Source organism: Choloepus didactylus, chromosome 1, assembly GCF_015220235.1.
Source record: "Choloepus didactylus isolate mChoDid1 chromosome 1, mChoDid1.pri, whole genome shotgun sequence".
NCBI lineage: Eukaryota > Metazoa > Chordata > Mammalia > Pilosa > Megalonychidae > Choloepus > Choloepus didactylus.
Window position 1 is genome coordinate 95288451 of NC_051307.1, and position 17039 is coordinate 95305489.

Sequence of the window (17039 nt, forward strand, 5' to 3'; positions counted from 1 at the left end):
GTAAAACAACTGTACAAATAGTGCAATCTTAAATGTTATACCACATATCCAGGGCAAGAATCAGATAAAGAAGAGCTGAAAAAAATCTAATCAGTTTAAAAGGGGCTATTTTAAGGGCCTAAAATAAGTTGAAACAAGTGTGAAAGAACAGCATTAACACAAAGCCACACAACAATATAACCCTAGGCAAGAGGGAGAAACTGACCTTCAGAATAAACTCATCAAGATAATCAGATCCCTAAACATCAGCAAAAAATTACAAGCCATACTAAGAAACAGGAAGATTTAGCCCAGTCAAAGAAACAAATTAAAATGTTGGAGGAGGCACACAATTTGGAACAAGTAATCAAAGAAATTCAAACAAATCTCCTGAATTAATTCAAGGAGATGAAGGAAAATATGGCTAAAGAGATATAGGATATTAAGAAGACACTGTGTGAGCATAAAGAAGAACTTAAAGTATAAAAAGAAACAACGAATTATGGGAAAGAAAGGCACAATAGATGAGATTAAAAATACACTCAAGGCATACAATAACAGATCTGAACAGACAGAAGACAGAATCAGAGAACTAGAAGACAGGACAACTGAAATTTTACAGACAGAAGAAGAGATAGAGAACAGAATGGAAAAATTGAGCAGAGGCTCAGGGAACTGAATGAAAGCACAAAGGGCACAAGCATATGTGTCACAGGTGTCCCAGAAGGAGAAGAGAAGGGAAAAGGGACAGAAAGAATATATGAGGAAATAATGGCCCAAAATTTCCCAACTCTTATGAAAGACACAAATATATATGTACAAGAAGGGCAATGTACTCCAAACAGAATAAACAGAATAAATATTAACAGACCTACTCAAAGGCATACTAATCAGAATCTCAAAAGCCAAATACAAAGAGAGAATTCTGAAAGCAGCTAGACAAAAGTGATTCGTCACATACAAGGGATCTTAAACAGGACTAAATGCTGATTTTTCATCAGAAACCACAGAAGTGAGAAGACAGTGTTATGATAAATTTAACGCACTGAAAGGAAAACTACCAGCCAAAAGTTATCAGGAAAAAATGTCTTTCAAAAATGAGGGAGAGTTTAAAATATGCACAGATAAACAGAAACAGACTTTGTCAACGAGATGTGCCCTACGAGAAATACTAAACGGAGTTCTGCGGGCTGAAAGGGAAAGACAGAAGAGACAGGCTCAGGGTAGAGTGTAGAAATGAAGATTATCAGTAAAAGTAACTAAAAGAGTAAAAAGACAGACACCCCTCACCCTCCAAAATAAAGCCAACATAAAATACCAAACAAACAAACAAACAAAAACACCAAAGGATAAAATGGTTTAAGTACTGACTTGATAGTAATAAAACTGAATGTCAATGGATTAAATTCTGCAATCAAAAGACACAGATTGGCAGAATAGATAAAAAAGTATAATCCAACTATATGCTGTCTAAGAGACTCACTTAATAACCAAGCACACAAAGAGGTTGAAACTGAAAGGTTGGAAAAAAATATTCCAAACAAACAGTAACCCTAAAAGAGCTAGGGTAGCTATACTAATATTGGACAAAACAGACTTTAAATGCAAAAGTGTTGTAAGAGACAAAGAAGGCCACTATATATTAATAAAAGAGGCAATCTACCAAGAAGCAATAAGATCATAAATATTTATGAATCTAACCAAATACTTGCCAAAATACTTGAGGCAACACTGGCAAAACTGAATGGAGAAAAAGACACCTCTGCAATAATAGCCTGAGACCTCAATACACCACTTGCATCTATAGACAGTACATCTATAGATCAATAAGGAAACAGGGAACTTGAAAACGATAAATGAACTAGATGTAACAGACATATACAGAACATTGCACCCCCAAACAGCATTAAATACATTCCTTTCAAGTGCTCATGGATCATTCTTCCACATGCTGGGTAAAAAACAAGTTTCAATAAATTTAAAAAATTGAAATAATATAAAACACTTTCTCTGATCATAACGGAATGAAGCTGGAAATCAATTACAGGTAGAGAACTGGAAAATTCACAACTATATGGAGATTAAACAATACACTCGTTAAAAAAAGTGGGTCAAAGAGGAAATTGCAAGAGAAATCACCAAATATCATGAGAAGAATGAAAACAAGAACACAACACATAAAAACTTACGGGATGCAGGTAAGGGAGTGCTGAGAGGGAAATTTACAGCTCTATATGCCTACATCATTAAAGAAGAAAGTGCTAAACTCAAAGACTTAACTGCACACCTGAAGGAAACAGAAAAAGAATAGCAAACTGATTCCAAAGTGAGCAGGAAGAAAGACATAACAGACTGGAGCAGAAATGAATGAAATTGAGAATTAAAGAAAAATAAATAAAAAACTAACAAAACCAAAAGCTGGTTCTTTGAGAAGATTAATAAAATCGACAAACCCTTAGCTAGATTGACAAAGAAAAAGAGAAGATGCAAATAAATAAAATCAGAAACGAGAGAGGGGATTACCAGGGACTCCCCAGAAATAAAAAGGATCAAAAGAGCAAACTATGAACAACTGTATGTCAACAAATTAGACAACTTAGATGAAATGGACAATTTCCTAGAAACACATGAACAACTTACACTGACTCTAGAAGAAACTGAAGACCTCAACAGACCAATCACAAGAACTCGAATTAGTCATCAAAAATTTCACAACAATCATTCCAAGAAAAATAAATAACAATCCTGCTCAAAGTTTCCAAAAAACTGAAGAGGAGGAAATACTCCCTAACTCATTCTATGTGGCCAATACACCCTAATACCAAAGCCAAATAAAGATACCACAAGAAAAGAAAATTCCAGACCTGTTTCTTTAATGAATATGGATGAAAAAATCCTCAAAAAAATACTTGCAAATTAAATCCAACAGCACATTAACAAAATCACAAACGATCAAATGGATGATATCGCAGGTATGAAAGGGTGGTCCAACACAAGAAAATCAATTAATGCAATACAACCTATTAACAAATCGAAGGGAAAAAAACCACATTATCATCGTGATTGACACAGAAAAAGCATTTGAAAAAATCTAGAACCCTTTCTTCATAAAATACTTTGAAAAACAGGAATAGAAGGAAACTGCCTCAACATGATAAAGGCCATATATGAAAAGCACACAACTAACATTGTACTCGATGGTGAAAGACTGAAAACTTTCCCACTAAGATATGGAACAAGACAAGGATGCCCAATGGCACCACTATTATTTAACATTATGCTAGAAGTTCTACCTAGAGCAGTCAGGCAAGAAAAAAAAATAAAAAGAATCCAAATTGAAAAGGAAGAAGTAAAACCTTCACTCTTTTCAGATATGATCCTATATAGAGAAAGTCCTGAAAAATCCACAACAAAGCTACTCGAGTTGATAAACAAATGAGAAGGAAATCAAGAAAATTCCATTTACAACATCAACTAAAAGAATCAAAATCTAGGAATAAATTTAAATGAAGATGGAAAGAACCTGTACACAGAACCTGAACAACACTGCTAAAAGAAATCAAATACAATCTAAATAAATGGAAGGACACTTCGTGTTCATGGATTGGACGACTAAGTATTAAGATGTCAATTCTATGGAAGTTGATTTACAGTTTCAACGCAATCCCTACTAAACTTCCAACAGCCTACTTTGCAAAAGTGGAAAAACCAATTATCAGATTTATTTAGACATAAGAGGCCCAGAATAGCTGAAAAAACTGTGAAAATGAAGAACAATGTTGGATGAATCACACTTCCTAAATTTAAAGCATATTACAAAGTGACAGGAGTCAAACAGCATGGTACTGGCACAAACATAGATACACTGAGCACTAGAAATGAACTGAGAGTTCAGAAATATACTCTTGAGATCTATGGCCAAATGATATTTGACAAGGTTGCCATGTCTCCTCAACTGGGAAAGAAAAGTCTCTTAAACAAATGGTGCTTGGAAAAGTGGATATCCATATGCAAAGGAATGAAAACAGAACACTATCTCACACCATATAAAAAATTAACTTAAAATGGATGAAAGACCCATATATGAGAACCAGGACCATAAAAATTCTAGAAGAAAATGTAGGGAAACATCTTCAAGATCTTGTGGTGGTAGATAAATAGGAGTTCCTCAAAATTAAAAAAAACTTATACATCAAAGGACATACTTTGTCAAGAAAGTGAAAAGACAACCTACTCAATAGGAGAAAATATTTGGAAACCACATATCTGATAAGGGCTCAATACCCAGAATATATAAAGAAAACTCACAACTCAACCATAAAAAGACAAACAATCCAATTAACAAACGGGCAAAAGACTTGAACAGACATTTCTCCAAAGAGGAAATACAAATGGTTAAACAGCACATGAAAAGATGCTCAAAATCACCAGCTATTGGGGAAACGCAAATCAAAACTGCAATGAGATATCATTTCATACCTACTAGAAGGGCCATTATAAAAAAAACCCAGAAAACTACAAGTGTTGGAGAGGATATGGAACACTCATGCACTGCTAGTGGGAAAGTTTAACTGGTGCAGCCACTGTGGAAGATAGTCTGGTGGTTCTTCTGGAAGCTTAAGTATAGAACTGACATATGATCCAATAATTCTGCTGCTAGGTATATATCAAGAAGAACTGAAAGCAGGGAGGTGAACAGACATTTGCACAGTGATGTTCACAGTGGCATTATTCACTATTGCCAAAAGACGGATGCAAGACAAGTGTCCATCAACCAATAAATGGATAACAAACTGTGGTATATACATACGATGCAATATTATGCAGCTGGAAGAAGGAATGAAGTCCTGATGCATGTGTCAACATGGATGAACACTGAGGGCATAATGTTGAGTGAAATAAGCCAAACACAAAAGCACAAATATTGTATGACCTACTGTTATCAACTAGTTATAATAAATAAGCTCATAAGAGTTAGAATCTAGAATTTAGGTTACTAGGTGACAGAATGGGGTTAGTGAATGCAGAGTTGATGCTTAACTTGTACAGAACTTCTACTTAGGCTGACGGTAAAGATTTAGAAACGGAGGGTGGTGATGGTAGCACCTTATTGTGAGTGTAATCAACAACACTGAACTATACAGGTGAATGTGGCTGAAAGAAGAAACTTTAGGATGTATATATTACTATAACAGAAATCAAAATATGAACCATAGAATTGTACAGCACAGTGAACCCTATTGTAGACAACGGACTATAGTTCAAAGTACAAGTTTAAGAATGTTCTTTCATGGGTTACAATAAATGCATGACAAGATACTAAAATAGAGAGGTTTACAGGGAAAACTGTACCTAATGTAAATAATAAACAACAAATATTTTAATAATCTTTCATCAGTTGTAACACAGGTAACTACTGTTAACAAAATAACACAATTATAATGCCATCATCAATAGTAACAAATGTTCCACACCAATGTAAGGTGTTGGTGGTAGAGTGGTATACGGGAATCCTATATTTTATTTATGTAAAATCCCAACTTCTTTAAGAACAACATATGAGATTATTCATAAAAAGGATATAGCATACTTAGTAAACATTTCAAAAATTTAACCTGATTTTTCTAGTTCACTGCAGAAAGCTATTGTCACGAAAGGCTCAATACAGTTAACTATCTTAAAAATATGAATTTTAAAGATCTTTCCATACAATAGGAATCTTTCCATAAAATGTGGGCTTAATCCTCTTAAATCTCCTGCTCAAAAATTAGAATGTTTTCAGTATTATACAGGTATTAATCATTATTCAATTTTGCCAGATCATTTATAGGGTTCACAAAATCCTGTTTTCTTGTCAAAAGTAGTGTAAGTAAACAATATATTATTAAGGGAATTATCTATTTGTGACATACATATTTTATTCTTTCATATATATTTTATGAAAGAAAAAAGGAATAATAAATACAAAATTAAGGAGTGGGGAAGGGCAGTATAGGAAAAGTAGAGGTTGGATTGGGGGTACAAGCTGGTTTCACCATATTGGTGATTTTTATTTCCTATATTAAATGGTGGATTAGGGCTAGTATATTCTTAAACATATGCATAACCTATATTTTTGTATGTATTAAATAATACACTGTTGAAATTTGTAAGTATTTTCGGAGGAAAATGACTCTGATTTTCAATTTACATAATTAAAATGAGGTTGAGAATGAACAACTGTTTGTAGGGTGGAGTTTTTTTTTGGTAATGTTAGATGACAACCATAGAAAGACTGCTTTGGGTCAAACTGTGGAGAAGTAATATTGGGGCAAACAATTTTGTACTTTATTTGGCAACGGGAGGTAATTATCAAAAGGGAGTGCTAAAATACACACCATTTTAGGAAGACTGACTTATCCTGTGATCAACCACGTGATTTCCACAGAAAAGTATGGTTATGTTGTGTAATACTTAAAAGTCAAATACATTATTGTAGACAAGAGATATGTAGCCAAGTAGGATGGGGGTTGGCAGGAATGGGAAAAAATACAGATACAAAGGAGATTACAAAGAAAAAGACGGAAAATTAGGAGCTATCTGAAGATGGTACACACAAGAAATGAAATTCAAGCTTTGGTAAAGAGAAGAAATAAGGTCATCCAAAGTAGAATTGACCTAAAAGAGAGTTTGGTTTTAGACATAATGAATTTCAAAAATTATCCAAGTAGGAAAAAAGTACACAGCTGAAGATGAATGGTGGGTACCTTGAAGCAGACAAAGCGATATGTTAGGATTTAGCAGCTACTTGCACAGTAGTCATTGAGCACATTGTAAAAATTGATATGAACACCATAGGAGAGAGAACATGTTTTAAAAAAGCTCTAGAGCACAGTCATAAGCAGTGAAATACTACACAGTGAAAAAAGGTAAAATATAAATCTGGAAAATATTTGAGGGAAAAAAGTGGTTTAACTTACTGCTTTCTAATAGAGACTGTTAAAGCCAAAGAAAACATATAAATAAAATATCTGAACATATCATATTCAGGATATACCTTATGAGTGTCACTATCACAAATACTGTACATCTGATAACTATAAATCCAAATAAAATAAATACTATATACACACACACAAATATCTGAATGTATTATACTTAGGAAAACAACACATGATACATTGCTATCACAAACATTCAAAAGAATAGGCCTTCATTTATGCAATATAAAATTCACAGTTCTGAAAAAAAAAAAAAGACCATCATTACTGAAAAATTTTAAGTGTTTAACCATCATACCTGAGATAACCATTTCATACATTTTAAAGTTATGTTAATTTAAAAAGGTGGCAATGAATTCAGAAGAACATTTGCAAGTGAGAAAATAAACAAGAAACAAACAAAATAAGGTTGCTAATGCAGGGAAATTAAACTGCAATGTGTTAACAAAGATAGGAAAATAAGCACATATGTTCTGATTAAATGAAATGTCACATAATAGAGAAGTTAAAAGTGTGAAAAAAGCAGTTTTGTTCCAGACAAGAATAAGTGCAAAAGGATAATCAATGTGGTAATATAACATATATTTTATTTTCATAAAATATGCAATGCAAAGAGATTAGAGAAAAGATAAGCCATTAACTATTTTTCTCTTTTATTTATATAAATAGGCACTATCAGAACATTACAAAAATAAAAGGTCATAACAAGTCAGTGTAAGAGCATAGCCTAAACACTAACAGTTTTGAATATTCATGTCATAAATCAAAAATACTATTCTTTCTGCCATTTTTCATTCCAAACACAATGAGCACATACTAAGTTCCACATATTGCTAACTCTTTAAGAGAACAAAGACCAACACCTTACCTGTCAAGACAATTGCACAGTCAAGAATCAGACAAGTAAAGAATAATTACAATGAAGGTTGAAAAATAATAACAATAATGCATTTAACAAAAACATAAAAGCAGACATTAATTGACACACACTTAAAGAGGTGATAGAATTAATCTGAAATATTCCTAATTATAAAGTAAGCTGTACAAATACAGTATCTTATTATCATATTGAATAATATGGTAAAGATCTAAAATACTTTTTTATCATTATAATTTTCCTTCTAGTTAGAGTTTTGGCACTAAAAGGACAGTTAACCTACAAATTTCAATATAGCTATTAATGTTAGACGAAAATAAATTTTTACTGTCAGGATATCAAGGATATAAGGAACACAAAGAAAATACTACTTGTTGAGTTCTGAACATCAAATAACTGCCATAATATTTTACAGTACATTTTCATATATAAGGAATATATAACAAGTTATTTTTAAATATGTATATAAAGTGTATTCCTAATTTCACTTTTTACCTAAATTAATTTTTAAGGATAATTTATAAATCCTTAAACAAAAAAAACGAAACAGCAGTATTTCTTTTTAAAAGGAGCAGCTTCTGGGAAGATGGCAGAGTGGGTGAGGTGGAGCGGGCTTCTCCTCAGTGACAAAGACTAGAGAGGGGCTGGAGGACATCTGGGACCATGGTTCTGGGGTGTGACCAGCCATAGAGGGACCCTTACAGTACATGATAGGGACACATGGAAAAAAAAAAATGTGGCAAAGGAGTTTGTTTGGCTGGGACTGTCTCCCAGGGCCAGCAGCAGTGAGATGGTCGCCTGGCAAAGGAGTGAGCAGAAGGTCTGCACTCACATCCACAACTTGGCAGTTAGCTGGGGAGGAGAGCCTCCACAGTCATACACCAGAAGCTCCTGTGAGCCAGAATCTACTCTTCCCCCATGGAAGTCCAGCGTGTGCACCAGCAAGAAGCAGGTATAGGAGAAGGCGCTACATATACGGAGGCATCAGGAAACCCTCCCGCACCCCAGAGAATCGTGAGTGCATGGCAGGCAGGAAGCGGGGCATGTTTGCACTGGAGGGTGCCCTTGAGCGGACTCCCTTCAGAACTGCACAGGGCCCACCTCTCAGCCCCAGGGCAGGCAGACCCCAGTGCACACAGAGAACTGGTGCACTGATTGGTTCCCCACCAAGTTTGGACCCCACCCAGTGCATAGGAGAAGTTCAGGGAAGACTGATTTGAGAGAAGAAGGTGGTTCAAGAGTGCCACCTGCTAATAGGATAGGGAAACTGTATTCCAGCAATCTGTAGCTCTGCCAAATTATATATAAAAGCTCAAAAAGCCTGCATTTCCCAAAATAATCTTATCAAGAATATGGCCCAAAGCCAACAGAAAATAATAAAAGCATGTGAGAAATCTAGAAGATATGGACAAGCGAAATGAATAAATTAAAAAGGCAGAAAAGACAAAATTTGGAGCAATTAATTAAAGAAATATACACAAATCTCAAAAACAATTTTAACAAGATGGCTCAAGACATAAAGGACACCAAGAACACTCTACAAGAGCATAAAGAATTTGAAAGAGTAAATAAAAAAGCAGATCTTATGGAAATAAAAAAAAAAACAACTGTGGATCAAATTAAAAATATCCTAGAGATGTGCGACAGCATATTTCAAGAGGTAGAAGAAAGGACAGATGAACTAGAGGACAAGCCAATTGAATGCAAACACACAAAAGAACATGGTGGAAAAAGTAGAAAGATTTGAAATGGATCTTAGGGAAATGATGGACAACATAAAGCTAACAAATATAAGAATCACTGGTGTCCCAGAAGGAGTAGAGAAGAGTAAAGGGCTAGGAAGAGTGTTTCAAGACACAGTTGGGGATAACTTCCCAACCCTTCTAAACAACATAAATATGCAAATCAAAGATGCCTAAAGAACTCCAAATAGAATAAATCCAAATAAACCCACCACAAGAAATATACAGATCTACTGTCAAATGCTGAAGAGGACAAAGGTCTGAAAGTAGCAAGAGAGAAACAATTCACCACACACAAGGGAAACAACATAAAATAAGTACTGACAACTCAGCGGACACCACAGAGGCAAGAAGGCAGCAGTATGACATATTTAAGATTCTGAATGAGAAAAACTGCCAGACAAGAATCCTTTATCCATCAAAACTCTCCTTCAAAATTGAGGGAAAGTTTAAAATTTTCACAGACAATCAAATGCTGAGAAACTTTGTAAACAAGAGACCTGCCCTGCAAGAAATACTAAAGGGAGATCTACCAGCTGAGAAAAAAAGACAGGAGAGAGAGATCTGGAGAACAGCACAGAACTGAAGAGCATTAGTAAGGGTAACTTAAAAGAGAAAAAAAAAAAGGGAAAGAGAGAGGGAAAAAATAGATCTGACAACTAAAAACCAAAGGATCAGAAGTCTCATTCAGGACCTTCCTCTCAGTAAGAACTCTGAATGTGAATGGATTAAACTCTCCAATTAAAAGATACAGACTGGTAGAACGAATTATAAAGTATGACCCTTTGATACGCTGTTTACAAGAGACTCATTTTAGATGCTGCGACACAAAGAGACTGAAAGTGAAAGGATGGAAAAAAATATTCTACGCAAGCTGCAACCAAAAGAAAACAGGGGTAGGTATACTAATATTGGACAAAACATACTTTAAGTGCAAAGATGTCATAAGAAACAAAGAAGGACACTATATATTAATAAAATGGACAGTTCACTAAGAAAAAATAACAACCATAAACGTTTATGCACCCAATCAAGAAGCTCCAAAATACATTAGAGAAACACTGGCTAAACTGAAGGGGGCAACAGACACGACCAAAATAATAGTGGGGGACTGCAATACACCACTCTCTTCTAAAGACAGAATAAGACAGAGGACCATACTAGGGACTATAATTAGCAGGAATACTTTACTAGTACCACACAAACACTAGGGACAAATATTTGAGGGCTGCTAACAGTTATGGGATGTTTTGGGTCATGAGAATTGTTTAAAATGGAGAGTGATGAGGATACAACTAAGTGACTACAATGTAAAATATGGATGGATGATTGTGGACAGAACATATGCTATGTGACCTTAGGAGCCCCCTACTTTGTAAGTAAAGCCCTCAATCTTGAGGCTTGCTCTTGTGAAACTTAAGGCTGTAAAGGGGAGGCTAAGCCCACCTATAATTATGCTGAGGAATCACCTTCAGAGAACCTCTTTTGTTTCTCTCTATGAGCTCAACGCTACAAATAAATTCATAACCTCCCCCCATGTGGGACAGGACCCCCAAGATGAATGAGTTTCTGTGGTGACGTGGGACATGGATTCCAGGAATAAGCCTGACCCTGGCATCAAAGGGCTGAGAATGCCTTTTTGACCAAAAGGTGAAAGAGGAAGACAACAATATAAGGTTTCAGTGGCTAAGAGAATTCAAATAAAGTTGAGCGGCTTTTCATGGAGGTTACTCCTATGCAAGCTTCAGCTAGATATACCAAATGGCCATAGTATGATAAGCCCAGGTCAATAATAGTCCCGAAAATCCTACCAAATACCCAGAACCCTATCTAAGACTCAGTTTCACTCACTAAGTTTATTCTTCAGTAACTTGAATCTGCAAGAGAGCTCCTATGCCAGCTATGTCCCAAAACCCAGAGGCAACAGCCTCTTTCAAGAACATCAACCAGATATGTCCCCTGTTCCCATAATGTCAATACCCCTTTACAACATGAACAAATTAGGATGGTTACTGCCTAGACATCCCTGAAGATCAGGAAAGTGATTAAACTAGAGGAAGGGGTAGCAGCAGACAAGATGGGATTTAACAAGGGACTATGAACACTGATTCTCTATATAATTTTCTTTTTCTTAGTTGCTAGGGTATTAGAATAGCTAGAAGGAAAGAATTGAAATGGTGGAACTGTAACCCACAGCATTCTTTGAAATTTGCTCTACAGCTACTTGTTACATTGTAATTTGAAAGTTGTCTCCTATTTGCATGTTACATTTCACAAAAAGGAAATAACTGTAACTGTGGAACTGTAACCCATAATATTCTTTGAAATTTGTTCTCTACTTGTTAAATTGCACTACTTTTTAAATTATCACTTTTATGTATATGTTATATTCCACAATAAAAAATATTTTAAAAAAAGAAGCAGTGTTTTTTTGGAAAATAAAATATTTTCACATGTCAAGCTCTTTAATGAAAATTCCAAAGAAAAAAATAATAAGGTTTAAATTCATCTACCAATAAAATTTAATAGTCCTAAAACTGGCTATTTTATTTGGCTGATTAAAATTCCATATACTAGTTAACCATTTAAGGGTGAATTTTCAGTTCCTTACTGTGGTAGTTTGGAGTTGTTATGTACCCAAGAAAATGCCATGTTCTTTTAATCCATTCCTGTGAGTGCAGACCTATTGTGGGTGGGACCTTTTGGTCAGGTTATTTCAATTGAGATGAGACTGGCCCCATTTAACATGGCTCTAAATCCTTTTTACTGGAGTCCTTTACGAGAGGATAAAAGAGAGAAAAAGCCTATACAGTTCATAGCGAGAAAAGTCCTGGAGAAGCTAAGAGAGGACCCACAGAAGCTCAGAGAGGAGGCCACTGGAACCAGAATCTGAAAGCAGCAAAACCTGGGAGTGAAGGACCAGTAGATGCTGGCCATGTGCCTTGCTATCTGACAGAGGAACCCTGGACGCCAGCAGCCTTTCTTCAGAAAAGGCACCTTCCTGTTGATGCCTTAATTTGGACATTTTCACAGCCTTAGAATTGTAAATTTGTAAGCTAATAAATCCCCATTGTAAAAGCCAACCCATTTCTGGTATATTGCATTCTGCAGCTTTAGCAAACCGAAACACTTACCTTGTGATTTCATCATCTCCAAGCATTACTTTTGAAACTGGTGAGTATCTGGATGGTGATGCAGGTGTCTGGCCCAAGTAGGAAGATGGGCTAACATGGTTATCAACAGGCTGAGAAGAAGCTTCAAAACAAAAAAAAGTGTAAATACTTAAAAAATGAAACACGCTACTCAGCAAATTTCTGAGTTATTAATTTCAAGGACAGTTAATGTGTAATTCATATTTACTTACTTACATATCAGAATTTGGTAGAGAAGATTTATCAAGAAAAAAATTAGACAAGCTTAGTTTCCAGGTAAAAATGCATTTAGGTATTCAGATTAAAAAGAAACTTACCCACCATTTGGTTTCTTTTGAGAAACAAGAACTAAAAAGGAGTTTACATTAACTTATTTGCACAATGGAGATCAGGAAGGGTTATATAAAAGATTCTCATAGAAGACTAAAATAAATAAATCTCAAATACAATAACTTTTCTGAGAAGTTCATTTTGTAAACTACCATTTTAACGAAGTATATACACTCAAAATCTGTGAATAATGAAAATCAGAAGTTTAAAAATAGGTGCAAAAACCCTATTCTCTGATAATCAGGTCAGATATGTCAACCCAATTTATATCTATACTTTGTAGTGCACTCATAAAAGAATGGAAACCTGGTAAAAAGAAAAAAAATAAAAAACAAGCAAAAACTACTTTCATTTTGGTCATAATAAACGGCAGAGATAAACTGCTATTTTAACAAGAGAGAAAATTACAAAGCTATTCCAGACCACGCTTCCCAAAGATCCAGGTAAGCAACACATTTCAGTTGTAGCTTCTAAAGACACAACTCATTTGAATCATTACTGAAACACACAGTAAGCAGTATATAACTTTCTTGAGCTTTAACTATGATTAACTTTCAAAGCATTTCAAAATTTAGCTGTAATATTTATTATCCAACCATCAGTCTTGCCTTTCATCCTATTACTGAATGTCTTCTAAGAACAAAGCACTATGCTACACCCTGCACAATAAGGCAGGGCCATTAATTTAAATTAATACAGTTGCCAAGTAGGTAACATAAAAGAATAAAATGACCCAAGTGAAAGACAATAGGAAATCACTGGAACTACTCTATACTAGAAAAATGCATGCTCTATCACAAGGAGGCAGTGCTTATACATCTCTATATGTAACCATAAAGAAAGGAAGAAGTTTATAATGTTTCTAGACATTACAGGGCTTGTAGATCTATTTTATCTATTAATATTCTACACTTGCACTGCCCAATAGCAATTGTTTCCTATCCAGTTCATATATGGGATCTTCCTTTGTATGTGAGTCAAGGACTTTCTACCAATGGCTTTTGACTTTGAATGTCTGAAGTCTTTCCTGGGTGACATATAAAAACATCTGTGATTTTCAAAGGAAGTGGCATGCTGCCCTAAAGCAAGAGACCTCCATATAATCATAGCCTTTTTTTTTTTTTCCAAATCTGACAATCTAACTTTATTAGATATATCGTTGGTTTGCCTACAGTACAATTGATAGCTGACTGATAAGACATATTGATGGCCCAATTGCAGAGGGAGAATATGTGCTTTATTTAAAGTGCTCAGAATGGCTTCTAACTGAAGATACTGAAGGAGAACATGTCTTTTCCTCTCCATCCATCAAAAGTCTCTTTGAACGGTAGAACAGAAAAATAAATTCACAGCAGCACTGGACTGAGAACTTCTGGTAAGATCATCACTTATAAATATGAACAGACAATTGGAAACCACCAAATATTGGACCAGAGATGGGAGGAACTGGGATCAGCTGGGCAGTTCTTGCTAGGGGTCTCATGACTTGTAGTCAGACGTCTTCTGGAGATGCAGTCAACTGATGGCTCTACTGAGCTGGATATCCAAGATGGCTCCCTGATGTGGTTTTGGGCTCAGCAGGTGCTGTCAACTGGAACACCTAATACCCATATGTGACCTCTCCAGTGTAGCAGTCTCAAGGTAAATTTCTTACACAGTGGCTCAAGGCTCTAGTACAGGTATTCCACTGAGCAAGGCAGAAGCTGACTTAGCCTTAGAGATTACAAAGCATCATGTCCAATTTATTCTATATATTGATGCAGATTCAAGGGAGAGGGAGTTAGGGTCCATTCCTGGACGGGGAAATGGCAAGGTCACATTATAGAAGAGCAAATGAGTCAGGAGTTATTACTGTGGCCACCTTTGGAGCATACAATCTGCCACATCAGTATACATTAAATAATTGGTTGAGATGGTTCAATATCATCTTTACAGGTATCCGTCGATATATGGCATGTCAGTAGAGTACTATGCAAGATTTTGTTTTTCTCTCTTCCTTGATGTCAGTCTGTCTGCTGGTTGTCTTTGTGGTGGCTATCACATGATTATCCTTCTAGTTTGCCACACTTAATATTCCTAGTGCTGGGAACTGTGTAACGTTGTCCTGCGCAGTCTTCTCCTTGAACTCTCCCCATCTGGGCAATGCCGGAAGCCATCATAGCCTTTTAAAGTCCATAGTTCGCTGATTTCTGTCTCTTAAACACCTTTTGCTGCATTATCATGTTTGGATGGTACAAGAAATAAACTGGACAAGAAATTTATTTGAATACCCAAGCATATCCAGAAGGCCCTTTATCCAGCTGATTCTGGAGAAGTCAATTTCACATGTCAAGAATAGTACCTCTGACAGGAGGGACTAAAAATTAATGTTCTTATTAAAAAATGACCTAGTTCCAAAGAAGGATCAGATAAAACAATGCTATTTCTTATACCTCAAATCTTATATAAAAAGATTCTTAGTGAATTACAAAAAATGGAGCCTAATCTATTTATATACATAGATATCAAGATTAATGATCCAAGCCCTGCAAGATTTGGAACAGAAGCAAGTGGAGAAGCTTGAAGTGAAAACGGGAAAAGACTGGTGGCCAAGTCACAAGTTTAACAAGGCCTTACCATGAAGAGTATGAAAGGTAAAAAATGAGAAGATACATTATATAATACAAAACTATAGTGTTCTAATACCAGCAGAGAAACTATGCTCTCTGTCAGATCCAATGGACTTTTTTTTCCTTTAGTAATAAACCTACTTTTATTCCTGAGTACTATATTTTGGTAATTATTTATATTTTGATTACCTTATTTGGGTTACCACCATGTACTGTGACCTTTTATCTCCTATGGTTCAGATAACTTCTATACCCTTATTTCTCATTATTCCCTTAGCAAACCCTAAATTCTAGATAAAAAATATTATGTATCCAGTATGTAACTTGTTTTCCAACTTTCACATTCTGTTCAATTTCAAGGTTGCCTCTAATAGGAACACTCTCTCCACTATCCTCCCCCAAACATTGGCCATCTCCACAAAATACCAAATGTGATCTAGTCCTCTTTTTTTTGCTGACATTAGAAGAAACAGGAAATCTCAACAGGCCTGAATCTGTTAAACTGGATTCAAAAACAAAGAAACAAACAAAAACCTCCCCACCAAGAAAATCCCAAGTTCAGAAGGCTTCAATGATGAATTCAATCAAATATTTAAGGAAGAAATAAAACCAGTTTTACAAAACCTTTCAGAGAATAGAGAAAGCATATATTTCCCAACTCATGTTATAAGACCAGTACAATCATAAAACAAAAATATGATGAAGACATTTTGAGAAAATTTCAGGACACCATCTTAGGTTCACTCCTGCTTATATTGTACAAAGATGCCCAAAGGTAAAAAAAAATGTATCTAGTGATATGTAAAATATATAAATATATCATGACCATTCCAGAAATGAAAGGTTGGTTTAACATTAGCAAATTATATTAAAATTAGCAAGTTGTCACATTAACAGAATAAAGGAGAAAAACCATATCATCTCAACGAAAAATTGATGAAATTCAACACTCACATGATACAAACCAGGAATAAAAGTTAACTTTCTTAATCTGGTAAACAGTATTTACAAATACTGTAATTGTGATATACTCAATGTTTCCCCAGAGTCTGTGAACAACACAAGGATGTTCATTATCACCATTTCTCTTCAATATTGCTCTGGAGGTCTTAGTGCAGTAAGATAAGGGGGAAAAAAAAACCTCATGAAAAGCATAACAATCGGGAAGAAAGAAGCAAAATACTACTGTTCATAGATGACATGATTGTAAGGGACAAGCCCAAAGAATCTACAAAATATTAGAGTTATTCAATGAATTAAGGAAAATTGCTAGTGACACAATATACAAAACCAGTTATATCTTACATACTAGTTACAATTAGAAACATTGAGAAAGCAATATCATTTATAATAACAGCAAAAGCATTGAA

General features: G+C 35.1%; 1 protein-coding gene across 20 annotated transcripts in view; it reads right to left on the minus strand.

Annotated features, from left to right (window-relative positions):
- Window positions 1-17039, minus strand: part of DLG1 (discs large MAGUK scaffold protein 1) — a 369115-nt gene that overhangs the window by 85989 nt on the left and 266087 nt on the right. For all 20 annotated transcript variants that reach the window (XM_037837795.1, XM_037837800.1, XM_037837787.1 and 17 more), the window contains one exon: window positions 12713-12833. In XM_037837795.1, the coding sequence (XP_037693723.1) occupies window positions 12713-12833 (121 nt within the window). The remainder of the gene's footprint in view (window positions 1-12712; window positions 12834-17039) is intronic.